Here is a 14,794-nt window from a genome sequence, read left to right as displayed (position 1 = left end):
GGATCTGTTCCTTCTTTGTCTCTTTTTCTTTTCTTACTTGACTATTTTTCTGTATTAGAAAGCCCCTCATAACTGCCTTTCCTGCGTCCCACACCGTCTCTATAGCAGTTTCCCCATTTAAATTCCATTTAAAATAATCTTCTATTGTCTCTATTGCCTTATTCACAATCTTCTGGTCATTAAATAAAAATTCATTCATTCTCCATCTAGCTGTTTTGATATCCTTACCTTTTAACTCAATGGAAACCGCATTGTGATCAGATATAGTTCGTGGAAGAATTTCCGATTTAGTTAAATTCTGAGTCAGTTCCTTCGAAATCCAAATGCTATCTATTCTCCCCCAACTTTGATTTGGGTTTGAGAAGAAAGTATATTGTTTTATAGTGGGGTTTTTGAGTCTCCAAGCATCAATTAATCCCAGGTTATTTACCATATCAAAAATGGATCGCGGTAATTTACCTTCCTTCTTCTCTTGTTTTTTTGTTGACTTATCTAGGCTTGGAGACACCACCCCATTAAAGTCTCCCATTAATATCATTTTTTGGTCCATCCATTCCATCAATTTGTCTCCTAATTCAGAATAGAAGGCAGATTTTTTATCATTTGGAGCATATATTCCCACAATTATTTTTTCTCCCTGAAACACCATCTGAACTATGACTACTCTCCCTTGATCATCTTTATACAATAGTTGTGGGTCATATTTTTCCTTTATATAAATTACCACCCCTCTTTTCTTCACCCTATCCGATGTCACAAAATCTAGTCCCAGTCTCTTATTGCTTAATAATCTCTTATGCTTATTTATTATATGCGTCTCTTGGAGACATATTAAATCACAGTTCTTTTTCAATAGTACATGTGTAATCTGGTTCCTTTTATTTTTATTGTTCAGCCCATTCACATTCCAGTTTAGTATTTTTAACGCCATCTGTTATGTAATATTAGTTAACTTATCAGGCCTATGCACAATCTACTGTTCTTTGTCTCCTTTCTCTAGTTCTTCTCTTTCTCCTATTGAACTCTCCTCTCTTTCTTCTTCTTCACTCCCCCCCCCCTTTCTTCCCCCTGCTGGTTCTCCACCTCCTCCTCCCCCATCATTTTCCCCAGGTCCTTCTCGTATCTCCTTGCAAATTTTTGAAGTTCTGAAATGGTAGACAGTTTAAACTTTTTTTCCTTGAAATAAAATGAGATACCTTCCGGAAACTCCCATCTGTACAAGATCCCATTTTTCTTCAATTGATTTGTTAATTTTTTATATGGGTCCCTCCTTCGAAGAAATCTCGAAGGAATCTCTTTATAAATAATAATTGGGTTTTCTTCAATATATAACCTTTTAACGTAATTCTGTTTCAAAATTTCATTTCTTATCTCCAATGAATTAAACATGGCTATTACATCTCCTGGCAGTTTTTTCCCTCTGGCTTTGGCCGATTTTATTCTTATTCGGAATATGTTTACCAAGGAATGGTTTATCTCTTCTTCTTTTCTATCTAACCATGTTGCCAGCTCTTTCACCACTTTAACTCGAATATTCTCATTTGAATCCTCTGATATTCCTCTAAATTTTAGATTAGATTGATTTTGTCGCATCTGCGTCATAGCCATGTTATCCAACAACTCTTCCTGTGTCGCTCCTATCTCTTTAACTTCTAGTCTAATCCTGTCCATCTTTCTTGCTGTCTTTCGTATCCTTTTGCACCCTCTTCACTGAGTCCTCCAAAACCTTAGTTCTTACCGAGAGATCTTTAACTTTTCCTATCAATTCCCCCACCACTCCCTCCAGTTTCTTATCTAAAGTATCTTGTACCTCTATCAATTTTCTCTCGATATACTGTTCATTATTTTTAATTCCTTTCTTATTTCGGCCATCAAATTATCATAATCTCTAATTTCTCTTGCCTCCTTCCCCTCTTCTTGTCTTGAAGGCCTCCTTTCCCCTGGTGTTACCACACCCTTCTTAGAACCGTTCGGCATTTGTATATTTAAGATTGATTCCTCCTAATATACTGTAGGGATAAGGTATAGAGGTAACAAAGCTAACGTCTCTCAGATATTACAACAAGGGTCCAAAATTAACTAAATTGGTACACTGCAAGAATTAGCCCTTATTTGAGATCAAATAATGATAATACAATTTTAACTGTACCTAAATCAAGACACGTATTTAAATCCTCAAAGTCTTATGGTTAAATATAATAGACACCTGAACCACCAAAGGCACTTCCAAATTCAGGGGATTCCCAAATTCGTGGGCAGGGTCCTGCGAAGACGTATTCTTTAACTTTAAGTCCCGGGGTGTATGTCTCTTTAAATCCCAAAGAGAGTCGCAGCCATCTCTGAAGGTCGAAAAAACGTATCAGATTGGGATGACGAAGGCGGGTCCCCTTTAACTTGCTCAATATGGCGATCTTTCACAGTCTCACAGTCCCTGTCTTTGAACACAGTCTCACAGTCTTTAAACACAGTCTCACAGAGTGCTGAGAGGGTGCCTATATTCCACACTCCGTTTAAGTCCCAACTCTCCCCAAACCTGAGATTTAAACCTGAGATTTAAAAGCAGAAATCCTCCACCGAAACCCGCGCTGGCTATAGCGCTCTCTGTCCCGATGAAACAGAAAAGTCTTTTTCCCCTCTCTCTAGTCCATTTAATAGTTTCACTGTTACACTACTGTTACCTTGCCTCCGACTCTTTATACTTTGTGTCTGAGGTCTTTCCACCACACTCACTTGGCAGCTTGTTTCTTCTTCTTGTTTCCTCTCTCCCAGCGTCTCGCTATACTCTTTTTTCACCTTACCGCCAGGGGTGGACTCCTCCTCCTTTTCACCAATTATTTCTTCTCCGCTGGGTTCTTATCAAAACGTTCCTTTAATCTTATCTAAGTATTTTCCAATATTTCTTTTGCCCCCACTGCTTTTTCCACAGTGTTTTATAGCTACTTCCCAGCTTCTCCGCTGTTGTTGGAGGTCCGCCGCTTTCCCTCGGAGCTTGAGGCTTCACAGCATGGAGTCTGTTGCCTCCCCTTTATGCTGCAGCTCCAGCCTTGTTAAACGCCGGCAACACAGGCGAGCACAGGCAGCGTCGCAGGGTACTTTGTCCCGCAGGATTCCCTCCTGTGGTTTCAGGGTTAACGTAGCCTTCGCGACCCCTCTAAATCTCCATGCTGTTCGAGACTCCCCCGGAGGAGTTATCTCGCACTCCTTTTCTGCGGCCGCGGCGTCCCGGAAGTCCTATAATAATAATTTATTTATTTATTTATTGTATTTTAGTGTTTTGTTGGAAGCCGCCCAGAGTGGCTGGGGAAACCCAGCCAGATGGGTGGGGTATAATAATTTATTATTTATACCCTGCCCATCTGGCTGGGTTTCCCCAGCCACTCTGGGCGGCTTCCAACAAAACACTAAAATACAATAACCTATTAAACATTAAAAGCTTCCCTAAACAGGGCTGCCTTCAGGTGTCTTCTAAAAGTTTGGTAGTTATTTTTCTCTTTGACATCTGGTGGGAGGGTGTTCCACAGGGCGGTGCCACTACCGAGAAGGCCCTCTGCCTGGTTCCCTGTAACTTGGCTTCTCGCAGCGAGGGAACCGCCAGAAGGCCCTCGGAGCTGGACCTCAGTGTCCAGGCAGAACAATGGAGGTGGAGACGCTCCTTCAGGTATACTGGACCAAGGCCGTTTAGGGCTTTAAAGGTCAGCACCAACACTTTGAATTGTGCTCAGAAACGTACTGGGAGTTATCTGGTCTCGCTGGTGCTATATGGTCTCGGTGGCCGCTCCCAGTCACCAATCTAGCTGCCACATTCTGGATTAGTGGTAGTTTCTGGGTCACCTTCAAAGGCAGCCCCACGCAGAGCGCATTGCAGTAGTCCAAATGAGAGATAAGTAGAGCATGCACCACTCTGGCGAGACAGTCTGTGGGCAGGTACGGCCTTAGCCTGCGTACCAGGTGGAGCTGATAAACATGTGCCCCGGACACAGAATTGACCTGCGCCTCCATGGACAGCTGTGAGTCCAGAATGACTCCCAGGCTGCACACCTGGTCCTTCTGGGGCACACTTACCCCATTTAGGACCAGAGAGTCCTCCACACCCGCCCGTCCCGTCCCCCCCAAAAAGTACTTCTGCCTTGTCAGGATTCAACTTCAACCTGTTAGCCACCATCCATCCTCCAACCGCCTCCAGACACTCACACAGGACCTTCACCACCTAATCTACTGTTTGCGATAACTAGGCGCCATTAAAGGGTGCGTTCAGGCAAGGGGGGGTGTCCAAACCATCATAAGTGATCTAGGTGCACTGCCCTTCAGGATAGCTCAGTTGGTTAGATCAATGTTTCCCAACCTTGGGTCTCCAGCTGTTTTTGGACTACAACTCCCATCATCCCTAGCTAGCAAGACCAGTGGTCAGGGATGATGGGAATTGTAGTCTGAAAACAGCTGGAGACTGAAGGTTGGGAAACACTGGGTTAGATCATGGTGCTGATGATGCCAAGCTTGCAAATTTGATCCCCTGTGTGAACTAGATGATCCTCAGGGTCTCTTCCAACTCTACAATTCTATGATTGTATGTCTGCACTGGACATATGGAAACATGCAAGGCACTGCTATTCCTGGTTTCCAGCTCCTTTAGTGATATGTATTACTAAAGCACTAGAGTATCTGCTTTTTTATTACAGTGTTCATACAGATGGGGGGAAAGCCATTCATTATTCCTTCAGCATCGCATCATAGCAGAAGATTATCCGTTCCACTCAACCAGTGGGGCCAATGTTTCTATCTTGGATTACAGCCTTCGCCAACGACAGACTACTCCTTGTGCATATAAGCATGACTATTTCAGCGAGCAATCTGAAAACTTGCTTTATTATTATTTCTCACTATAGTGTATTTGATCTCTCACAAAGCCTTGCTATTTGAGGGAGTTCTGTTTTGACACGGCATTCATCGCGCTTGACTGTTTCCACATTGTTGCAGCAAACTTTTAAGCAGCGGTATTTGATTTCACAGAGACGAGCAGACCCCGTACACAGTCTTTTGCAAGCTCACTCAGGCTCAGTCATGGGGCTGGTGTTGTTGTTCCTGGATTTGCACACTAATGCGCTGCAGTACAACACCGAGATAGTCCCACTTCCTGGGACAACACATACTTTGGAATTTGTAGAGGCAGAAACCAGCTTTTGCTTCCCCAAATTTAGTCAGGGCTTTCCAATGATTTCTCGGGTTAAACTTCACCCTTAAATAGAACGCAGGACCTGCCCATTTCGTTCAGACCAAAGGCTTATCAAATTCAGCAATACTCTGTTCTCACAGTGGCAAAGCAGATGACTATGGAGTGCAATACAGTAGTAGCTCTGTTTACGAACAGTCCTGTTTATGAACTATTCAGTTTACGAACTCCGCAAAACCAGAAGTAGTGTTTTGGTTTGCGAACTTTACCTCGGTCTACGAACGGAAGCTGAACAGTAGAAGGGAACAGGCGGCGGGAGGCCTCATTAGGGAAAGTGTGTCTCGGTTTAAGAATGTATTTGGTTTAGGAACGGACTTCAGGAACGGATTAAGTTCATAAACCGAGGTACCACTGTATAGCCCTAACCCAAACACGTTTCATATCACTGTACTTCCGATGTAGAAAAATGAACTGTATAAAATACTTCCTTTTCAAAAAGAGAAACGCAGCCACATTGGACCTCTCAGCCTCATTCGTGCTGCTCTCACAGAAAGCTGGACTTCCCTCGCTGACACCCTTAGGCTCAGCCCCTGCTCTCTATTTCACGATTCATTAAATTTTTCCCATCCTGCAGGGCACGTGGTTGGGTAAACCACAACGGTTCTCATGGTCTTGCCAGTTCCAATTGCTCTTTCCCCCTTTGCTTTAGAAGTTCATGCTCTTTTTAATGTATGCAATTCTCCTGGCTCTCGGTCACCCCCCTGGCCTTTCGAAGTTCGGATTTACCTCTTTCCTCAGCCGCTGTTCTTCTGTGCTCTTGTTCCTGGCCATTTCAGGACCTATATTCCAGAAGATCTCTTTCTCTCTTCTTGATTCTTGTATTCAAACCTTCTTCCTCCGTGGCAACTCATTCTGCTGGTCACAACTTAGGCCTTGTCACTCCTTCACGCCACTCCAATTTTCGCTCCAGCTAAGGTATGTCAGGTCTAGCCTTTCCAAACGTCATCCTTTCATAGCTACCTATTCTAACAAACTCCCTATTCTATTTTACGTTGATTATTGCAATCATTTGCTTACTGTTTCTTCCTACCCCTCCACTTAAACCTATTATCTCTATTCTCAACACTTCCCCAAGTGCTTCATTTTCTTCTCTTCATGCTTTAATCGTGTTGCACCTCTCTTAAGGGTTCTCTCCACTGGTTTCCTCTATTGAACCGAGACTGCCATTGACTTCCAAGCCTCTTCACGGTCTTGGCCTGTTATCATCTTAGTTGTTTTCTCTCTATTCTCCTTCTTGGTCTCACCATTCATCAGATACTAATCTTCTTACTAAGCTTCCACTCTCCGTTGTGCTATTCCTTGTCTTGTGTATTCTCTCTCATGACCCCTTCGGGCACAGAAATCTCTCTCTTGAAATATTTGGCAGCCTTACTCTTTGTTCTCATTTAATAAATTATTAAAACACACTTTTTCTCTCTCTCTTTGGCATTTCATTCTTGATAACGTCCTGCTTTGATGCATTTGTCTTCCTATCATCAGGGCTTATTTTCTGCCCTCTTAACTTTTTGCTGTTGTTTTGTTTTTTGCAACATTTCCCTCCAAACCACCTCTCATATTGTTATCTGGATTGGGAGCCGACAGAGCAGGCTCCCAATATTCACGTTCAGGAATTCATATATCTTAAGCGCTTGTTTTTTATAAGTAAACCTAAGGTCTGTGCATGTAAAGTTCTCACAGTGCCTTAATGAGAGCCCCCGGATTAATTTGCGTAAATGCTAAATATCAAAGCAAACTTAAATACCAATACAAGCCCATTTAATATAACTGACAGGCCACAGCCATCCTTGTTTTTAAAATTATGCATGTTTTCCCCTCAATAGTGATGGCCTCAAAAGGCTCATGAATCACCACACAGCAGGCTTCTGTACACTTTGAACAACAGATGTGCTTGCAAACTCCTTGTATCCATGCAAAGATTGCACCTGGGACTGCACTGAGCGTGATATGCAAGGAATTAATACACAACCATTTCTCAATTTTTTTCAAAAGGGTCCTTATCTGCATCTGCTTAAATCAACTTCAAACATAATTTTCATGCATTGTGCAGCTTATACAAGACACACAAAAGCCAGCAATTTGCTCTTAACTGAGCTACAAAAACATACAGCCATAAAATGATATTTGCACCTGCATGCCATAGCAGATTCCAAGAACTGGTTTTCCTATCGTAAATATTGCTGGGTCGAACCAGGGAGCATCTTCTGCATAAACTGAATTTGGTCCTCCAGATATGATAATAGCCCTGCAAAAGAAACAGGTATTTTTTTAAAAAAATAAAAAAGTAAAGATCGATTTTTTGGGAACTAAACCACATTAATTAAATTTCCATTTTAATACCTACTTTCAAAAACAAAAACAAAAAACCTTTATAAATAAAGTTGTGGCATCCTGATCTATAAAATGAGCAAGTCGTGCTTTACTGGAACAGTGAATTCTCATGACTGACATTAAAAAGACTTTTAAAAAGGATGTTCGTTAGTGCAGCTTTTAAAAAATTAGTAGCAAATAAGAACCACCCTATAGTTAGATTTCTGCCTTTCTAAATTTCAGCATCCAGCAAAAACAAAAATTATGATATATGCCAATGACTCACAACTCCTAGTTTAAAGGTTATGGGGTATTTTTGATTCAAGTATAAACACCCTATAGTTTATTAGCATTTTCACATTATTATACAACAGTATAGTCCTTTATTCGTGCAGATGATTGGTGGCTTCATCGATGTGTGTGTGTTTGGCTGTTGCGGCCCTGCGGGTGAGCAATTTATGGCACCCCCAAAAAAAACCCCCAAGTCTGGGCAATCCCCTCTGGAAAAAAGCTCAACAACTCTGGGCAATTTCCCCCCCCCCATTTTCTCAATTATTTTTAGTCCCAAATAATTTTCTCAATTATTTTTAGTCTTATACCTGGGGTGTGTTATACATTGAAAAATACGGTATATCCCACTTAAATATATATATCTCAAAGTTATTTAAAACCAAAGTTTAAAAAATATACAATAAAAATCATAAACATAGTTAGAAACAGATTTACCTTATTTTCCAATCTATAAGACGCCCCCATGTATAAGATGCCCCCTATTTGGGGGGACTCCAATTTAAGAAAATGGGGGGGGGCGAATCTATCCACCCCCAAATTTTGGACATTATTTTTTAGGGGGGGAAACCTAGTCTTATACACGGAAATATATGGTAGCTGTACTAGAACACAGGTGTTGCCTAAAAGCCCAGGGAAACAAAAATGTATTTGCCAAACAACAAGACGGTGACAGGGTTGACCCTGGGGATAGTATACCATAAACGTGTGTGTGTCCCTGTGAAGTAGGTTAGGCCCAATGTCACCCAGTGAGTTACATGGCTGAGTGGAGATTCGAACTCTGGTCTCCCATGTGTAACACTGTTACGTGACACTAGCTCAGCATTAATTTTGGACACTGATGGCACAAAGGGGCATTCTCAGCAGCTATTTTAGAACAGCAAATCGTCCTGTCTCTGGAAAATCTCCAGAACAGAATCCTAAATATTATCTAGAAATACTTAAAAGACAGGGAAGGATACTATATATCTAAAAGCGACCAAAAAGAGTTCACTAATGTAGTAAAAACTTGGAAAACAGCTCTTTGTAAAAGATTTACATATGAAGACAATTTATGGAACGCTTTCCACTGTATTAATGTTTTGGGGTTTTTTTTAGATTTCTGGAAATTACTTAACACTTTGTTAACCAGACTTTAAACGCCTGGAAATAAGTGGGGAGAGGAACTATTATTCTGATATCGAAGTTCAGTGTTGCAACAGCCACTTTATTTGTAGGCTTGGGCAAACTTTTCAGCTGAAGCCTTTTTGGCTTGAGGCTCTTTTTTAACACTCTTTTCTATTTCTTAGGGGTCCGCAATACAAACAAGCAGCAAGGTTTTTTGTGGACAGCACCACTACAGGATGTGTGAACACAGAAGGGTGGGGGTGTTACATATTCAAATATTCTCCCCCTTGTGTTGCAGCAGGGGAAGGAAATCTCCCTCTGCTATGCAATTTTTTATTTTAAAAAAAATCCTGTCAGGGGAAAGAGTTAATTTAGCATCCTCACAGGCCAACTTCAAAGCATGCAACCTGATGGACTTTAAGCCACTTGATCCTTTGATTGCACAAATTGGCCCTTAGGGCCTTAAGGAGGTGCCCTAATTACTTAAGGCACTTCTTGAAGGCTCTATGCCTATTCCTACCTCCTGAGAGTCTCTATTAAAGAAACATATAGGTTTTAAGGGGTGGGAGAATTGTGGTACATTTCTTCTGGGACAGAAGCCGTTCAGATGGGGAGGGGGTGTAATTCACGTGAGACTCATCACTACGATTCCTGCTCAGCTCAAAGTTTTACACTTACAGTGGTGCCTCGCAAGACGAAATTAATCCGTTCCGTGAGGCTGTTCGTATAGCGGTTTTTTCGTCTTCCGAAGCAAGCCCATTGACAGCTTAGCGGATTAGCGCTATTAGCGGTTTAGCGGCTTTTAGCGGTTCAGCTGATAAGCGGCTTATCAGCGGATCAGCTGATAAGCGGCTTAGGGCTTAGGAAAAGGGGGGGGAGGGAAAAAACCCCGCAGGAACTCACAAGACATTTTCGTCTTGCGAAGCAAGCACATAGGGAAATTTGTTTTGCGAAGCGCCTCCAAAACAGAAAACCCTTTCATCTAGCGGGTTTTCCGTCTTGCGAGGTGTTCGTCTTGCGGGGCACCACTGTAAATAGGTTTCTTGGGATAAGGGTGGGCTACAAATAAGCTGAGCAGACAGGCAACTAATCTTTGTTTAGTTTGTTTTTAATGTGGGAATATGTAATAAATCTGCAAGAGCCATTTGGCTCAGACATTTGCTGGATTTCTGAACCAAAGTCCCTGCGCCGTTCATACAAACTATGAATGTTCAGACAGACCATTATTATGTCTACTGTCATCTACAAAAATAAGCAGAAGTGAAGCGGGGGGTGGGGGAGGGAGAATAATCTCCAAGTTTCTTCGCTGGAATGCGGAAACGGAGTGTGTGTTTTATACAGCTTCAGCTCAAGGAAATCACAAGCTGTTTATTTGACTTTGTAACAAAAATGGGAAAGTAATATTCCCTTGGGAGAATCAGCATACAGAGGGGGCATTTTCTTCTGTGTATTGAACTTAAGTTGTGAATGTTTCTGTTGTCACAATCTTTCCAAAGGAAAACAGGCATGTTTTAGAGCAAGACACAGGCAATCTATGCATCAGGCAAAGAATAATCTGAACAGGAAATTTAGAGAAGACAGTGTTGTCATGGGAAGCCCATTATCTTATGCAGGAACAGATTCCTTGTGAACCTTTACTCCTGTTGTGAAGACAATCTAGAGAGGGGCTGGGTGTTTCAAACAAGCATTTAAAGGAAGTGGGAGGAAGGAGTATGTGGTTGTTATCCTGCCACATCCCACAACTCCTGGTTTATAATATCCTAACCCACTTCATGATCACTTCAGGAACTCGTGGAACTGGCTGGATTTCCAGACCTCTCTGGGAGACATTTATGAGGATTACTTTCCTGTTGACAGCCTTGTTGAACTATGAAATGGCCGCACATCATCTACTCGTTCAACTCCTGCCACTCACTCTGTTGACAGACGCTCCCTCCTTCCATTTAACAGAAGACAGAGCTCTGGTTTTAAACAAAAAAACAAGCAACCAGCTGCAATAATAGCATTTAAAGACTGTGCCACAGAACTGGTAGGTTTAGGAAAACAAGTGCACACCTCTTGTCTCTGCTGCTACTGCGTTTTTAACATTCTGATAAGAAAAGCTTTTTATGGGGAGGTAAATGGACTTGAAATCTAGGAGGTTTAAGCTGTTACCTTCTGCATTCAGTCCTACAAGCGTGTTTGAATTCATTCTCATTGGCAAATCCTAGAGGTGGCTAAATTGCATGCCTTTATTTGTTGTTGGACTCCCAAACCTCATCAGCTCTAGCCAGCATATTCAATAGTCAGAGATTATGGGAGTTGTAGACCAGAAACACCTGGAGGACCAAAAGTTAGCCACCACTGGTTTTATCTTAGGCACTAAAATAATATTTTCCTACGGCTGCTGTACCACTCATCTGTTTTTTACCAGTAATGCTTGCTTTGACATTGACTGGGTGCCATTTGTCCTGTGAATCTTGTTAGGCCACAATTGTGGCACTGGAAGCTCTAAGTCAAGGTTGCTTCCACCATCCTTGGCCACTGGCTGGGGCTGATGGGAGTTGGAGTCCAACAGCATCTGTAGGGCCACAAGTGAGCTGCCCCTGGTCTAAGTGTGTGACTGTTCAAATAGCTGCTTGAAAAGCAATTACCGTATTTTTCGCTCCATAAGACGCACTTTTCCCCCTCTTAAAATCTAAGGGGAAATGTCTGTGCGTCTTACGGAGCAAATGTGTGGTCCCTGGGGCTGGGGGGGGGACCAGGCTTCCCCCGCCAGCCCCGACAAGCTCTGGGAGCAGCGGGAAGTCTGCGTGCAGCCTTTCCGCTGCTCCCCAACCTGCTCTTTGGGGCTGGCGGTGGCTTTCCCGGGGCTGGCGGTGAGGGAAGCTCGGCTTTCCCCACCGCCAGCCCCACAAGCGAAAGGAACCCGAGGCTATCTGGAGAGCGAGAGCGGTTGGTGCGCACTGACCCATCTCACTCTCCAGATAGCTGCCTGAAGCCTACGGAGGCTTCGGGATGCCTTCTGCTGAAGCCTGGAGAGCGAGAGGGGTCGGTGCGCACTGACCGCTCTCGCTCTCCAGGCTTCAAAGATAGCCGCCTGAAGCCTCCAGAGCGCAGCGGGAGTTCGGAGGCTTCGGGTTCCTTTCACTGAAGGGTAGGTGCCTCTTCAGCCAAGGCAAAGACCCTTCAGCTAAGCGGGAGGAGAAATGGAAGGGGCTCCGTTTCTCCTGCCGCTTTGCTGAAGGGGGCGCTGCGCAGAGAGGGGTAGATTTTTTTTTTATTGTTCTCCCCCTCTAAAACAAGGTGCGTCCTATGGTCGGTGTGTCCTATAGAGCGAAAAATATGGTACTTGCTTCTCAACTGAAAAGTCCAGAGAGTACAATAAGCAAATTGCTTGTTGTCTTTCCCCCTCATCTCTCTATTAAGGAATCCTGATGGATTCCACCTTAATACTACTGGGGGAGAAACAGCAGAAAGGTTCCGAGTGAGCTTGTCCTCAGCATGCTGATAACACCCAACTTGATCTTTCTGTTCTATTCAACCTTTACTTCCCACAATCCCAGTGTCTCAGTAGAGGGAAAGCTCAAAGGTCTTCTGATCTGAAAAGGGTCAAGCCAGGAATCCCACCACTGAACTTGAATCTGACCCAGTGTTTGCTATATGTGAGCATGTCAAAGGACATTCCAGGATGGTCCTTGATGGGTTGGTTATCCAAATCCCCTCCCTCTCAAAACTAGAACGCTTTCAGAAGGATTTTGCATGTTTTAACATCTGATATGTCGAGTGTCAGATCCAATCTGCATTTGCTTTAAAAAAAAAAAAAGCAGGGCAGTATGTTGTTTGTTCTGTATCATCTCACAATATTCCTGGCAACTGAATGACTAAATGCCCCCTCTATGGAACACTCCCTAAACATAGGAGAAGCATAGGTTATAGTGAAGGTTCTAGAGTAGACTTCTATCCTATACTGGTCTTCTGCCTGGCAAGGGGAGCATTCTAACATTCAATCCTCCATCTCCACCCTTTAATGCAGTGATGGCCAAATTTGGCCCTTCAGCTGTTTTGTGACTACAACTCCCATCATCCCTAGCTAACAGGACCAGTGGTCAAGGATGATGGGAATTGTAGTCCCAAAACAGCTGGAGGGCCAGGTTTGGCCATCACTGCTCTAATGGTATAATAATCCCAGGATAAGAAACCATGTACATTTTCCTCAGTACATCCCTCACTAGGTGTTCCAATTGATTTGACAGTCAAGTTCTACATAAAATTGATTTGACAGTCAAGTCCTACATAAAAGCACCATGCAAGTCCTCCTTCTGGCTTCCCAGACGAAGTTCAGAACTTAAAGGGTAAAACACAAAACAGAACCAATCTTACCGGAATCCCTGTTCTTTGATGGCAAAGGCAGGTGTTTCCAAAGGGAATATCTCTGACTGGACAAACAGTTCTCTGACTCGGCGATCTATGACTTTCCCATACTGCGCCCCAGCATCAAGTATCACTACAGCTCCATCGTAGCGGCAGAGACCATCCTTGAGATCTTCTCCAGCATTCTCCAACTGTGAATATTATTTACATAAACACTTTTATCACTTGGATTACCAGCACAGAGCAAGAACAGAAAATTAAACTACTTTTAAAATGAGAAGTAAGTAGCTAAATTAATTATTTAAGATACTTGCAAGCTCTTGCTTTGGGAAGTCTCTTGGAATAATTAAGAATGCATGGTTTTTTTTTAAAAAAAAAGCAACAACAACCCTAGACTGTAACATTATATGCAATAAATATAAGATTTAGGAGAAACACGTTGCATTAGTCAAGTTTAACAGACACTATTTATTAATGAATATAGATGCAATGTTGGTCATTTTGCACCCCTTCCTAGGGCTCTAACCCTTCCTTCCTTTTTTGCCATTGCTTCTGCTAGAAGCGGCATTTAGTAATTAGCAACACTTTTATGGGACAGAGTCACCCAAGAGGAAGCTTGTAACAGCCACTCAGCTTGGGCAAAAACGTACTACTTTCAGGTGAACAGGATGGGAAGATTTTAGAAATGAGATGAGACTGCATCCCTAATCGGGCTAAGGATGTGTCACAATAAATTACTAGCACTAGCTGCAGAGACAGATGGGCTAATAAAATGCGTATTCTAGCAACCTTTGTGGATGTATCTGGAAGCGTAGCTTAGAGATTCAGGTGGTATAGGATGTGAAATTGTCTATAATTGTATATATCGTATTTTTCGCTCTATAAGACGCACCAGACCACAAGACGCACCTAGTTTTTGGAGGAGGAAAACAAGAAAAAAATATTCTGAATCTCAGAAGCCAGAACAGCAAGAGGGATCGCTGCGCAGTGAAAGCAGCAATCCCTCTTGCTGTTCTGGCTTCTGGGATAGCTGCGCAGCCTGCATTCGCTCCATAAGACGCACACACATTTCCCCTTACTTTTTAGGAGGGAAAAAGTGAGTCTTATAGAACAAAAAATACGGTATGTGTGTATGTAAAATTGTGCAGTTGTTTTTATTGTGAAACTGCTTTGAGGTATTTCAAGGGAAGTGACTGATAGATGGATATAAATAAATGAATTGCACTCATGAAGGGAATAAATAGGGCTACGTCCATACATATAGGTCTGCCCATACCATAATACTCTCCTTCACAGTATGAACTGAAATGACCTACGCATTAGGGCTTCAAAACTGGTTTGAAGTCCATATTGTGATATCAGTTTCATCATTTCTGACCTGGCAATATATCACGAATCATGACGTGTGTGTGTGTGCTATGCAAAAACCACAATGAGTGAAAAACCGTGAAGCCAGTCAATGCTTCTCTCAATTCCTGAAGCCCCTGTTAACTCTTTTGGCTCAGCTGTCCC

General features: G+C 42.7%; 1 protein-coding gene across 2 annotated transcripts in view; it reads right to left on the bottom strand.

Annotated features, from left to right (window-relative positions):
* Positions 1-14,794, bottom strand: part of GMPS (guanine monophosphate synthase) — a 54,915-nt gene that overhangs the window by 27,794 nt on the left and 12,327 nt on the right. For both annotated transcript variants that reach the window (XM_081862418.1, XM_081862419.1), the window contains exons 2-3: positions 13,292-13,473; positions 7,355-7,469 (exon numbers count right to left, since the gene is read on the bottom strand). In XM_081862418.1, the coding sequence (XP_081718544.1) occupies positions 7,355-7,469; positions 13,292-13,473 (297 nt within the window). The remainder of the gene's footprint in view (positions 1-7,354; positions 7,470-13,291; positions 13,474-14,794) is intronic.

Source organism: Podarcis erhardii, assembly GCF_964252035.2.
Source record: "Podarcis erhardii genome assembly, chromosome: 5".
Taxonomy (NCBI): domain Eukaryota; kingdom Metazoa; phylum Chordata; class Lepidosauria; order Squamata; family Lacertidae; genus Podarcis; species Podarcis erhardii.
This window is presented reverse-complemented; position numbering and strand designations above follow the sequence as displayed.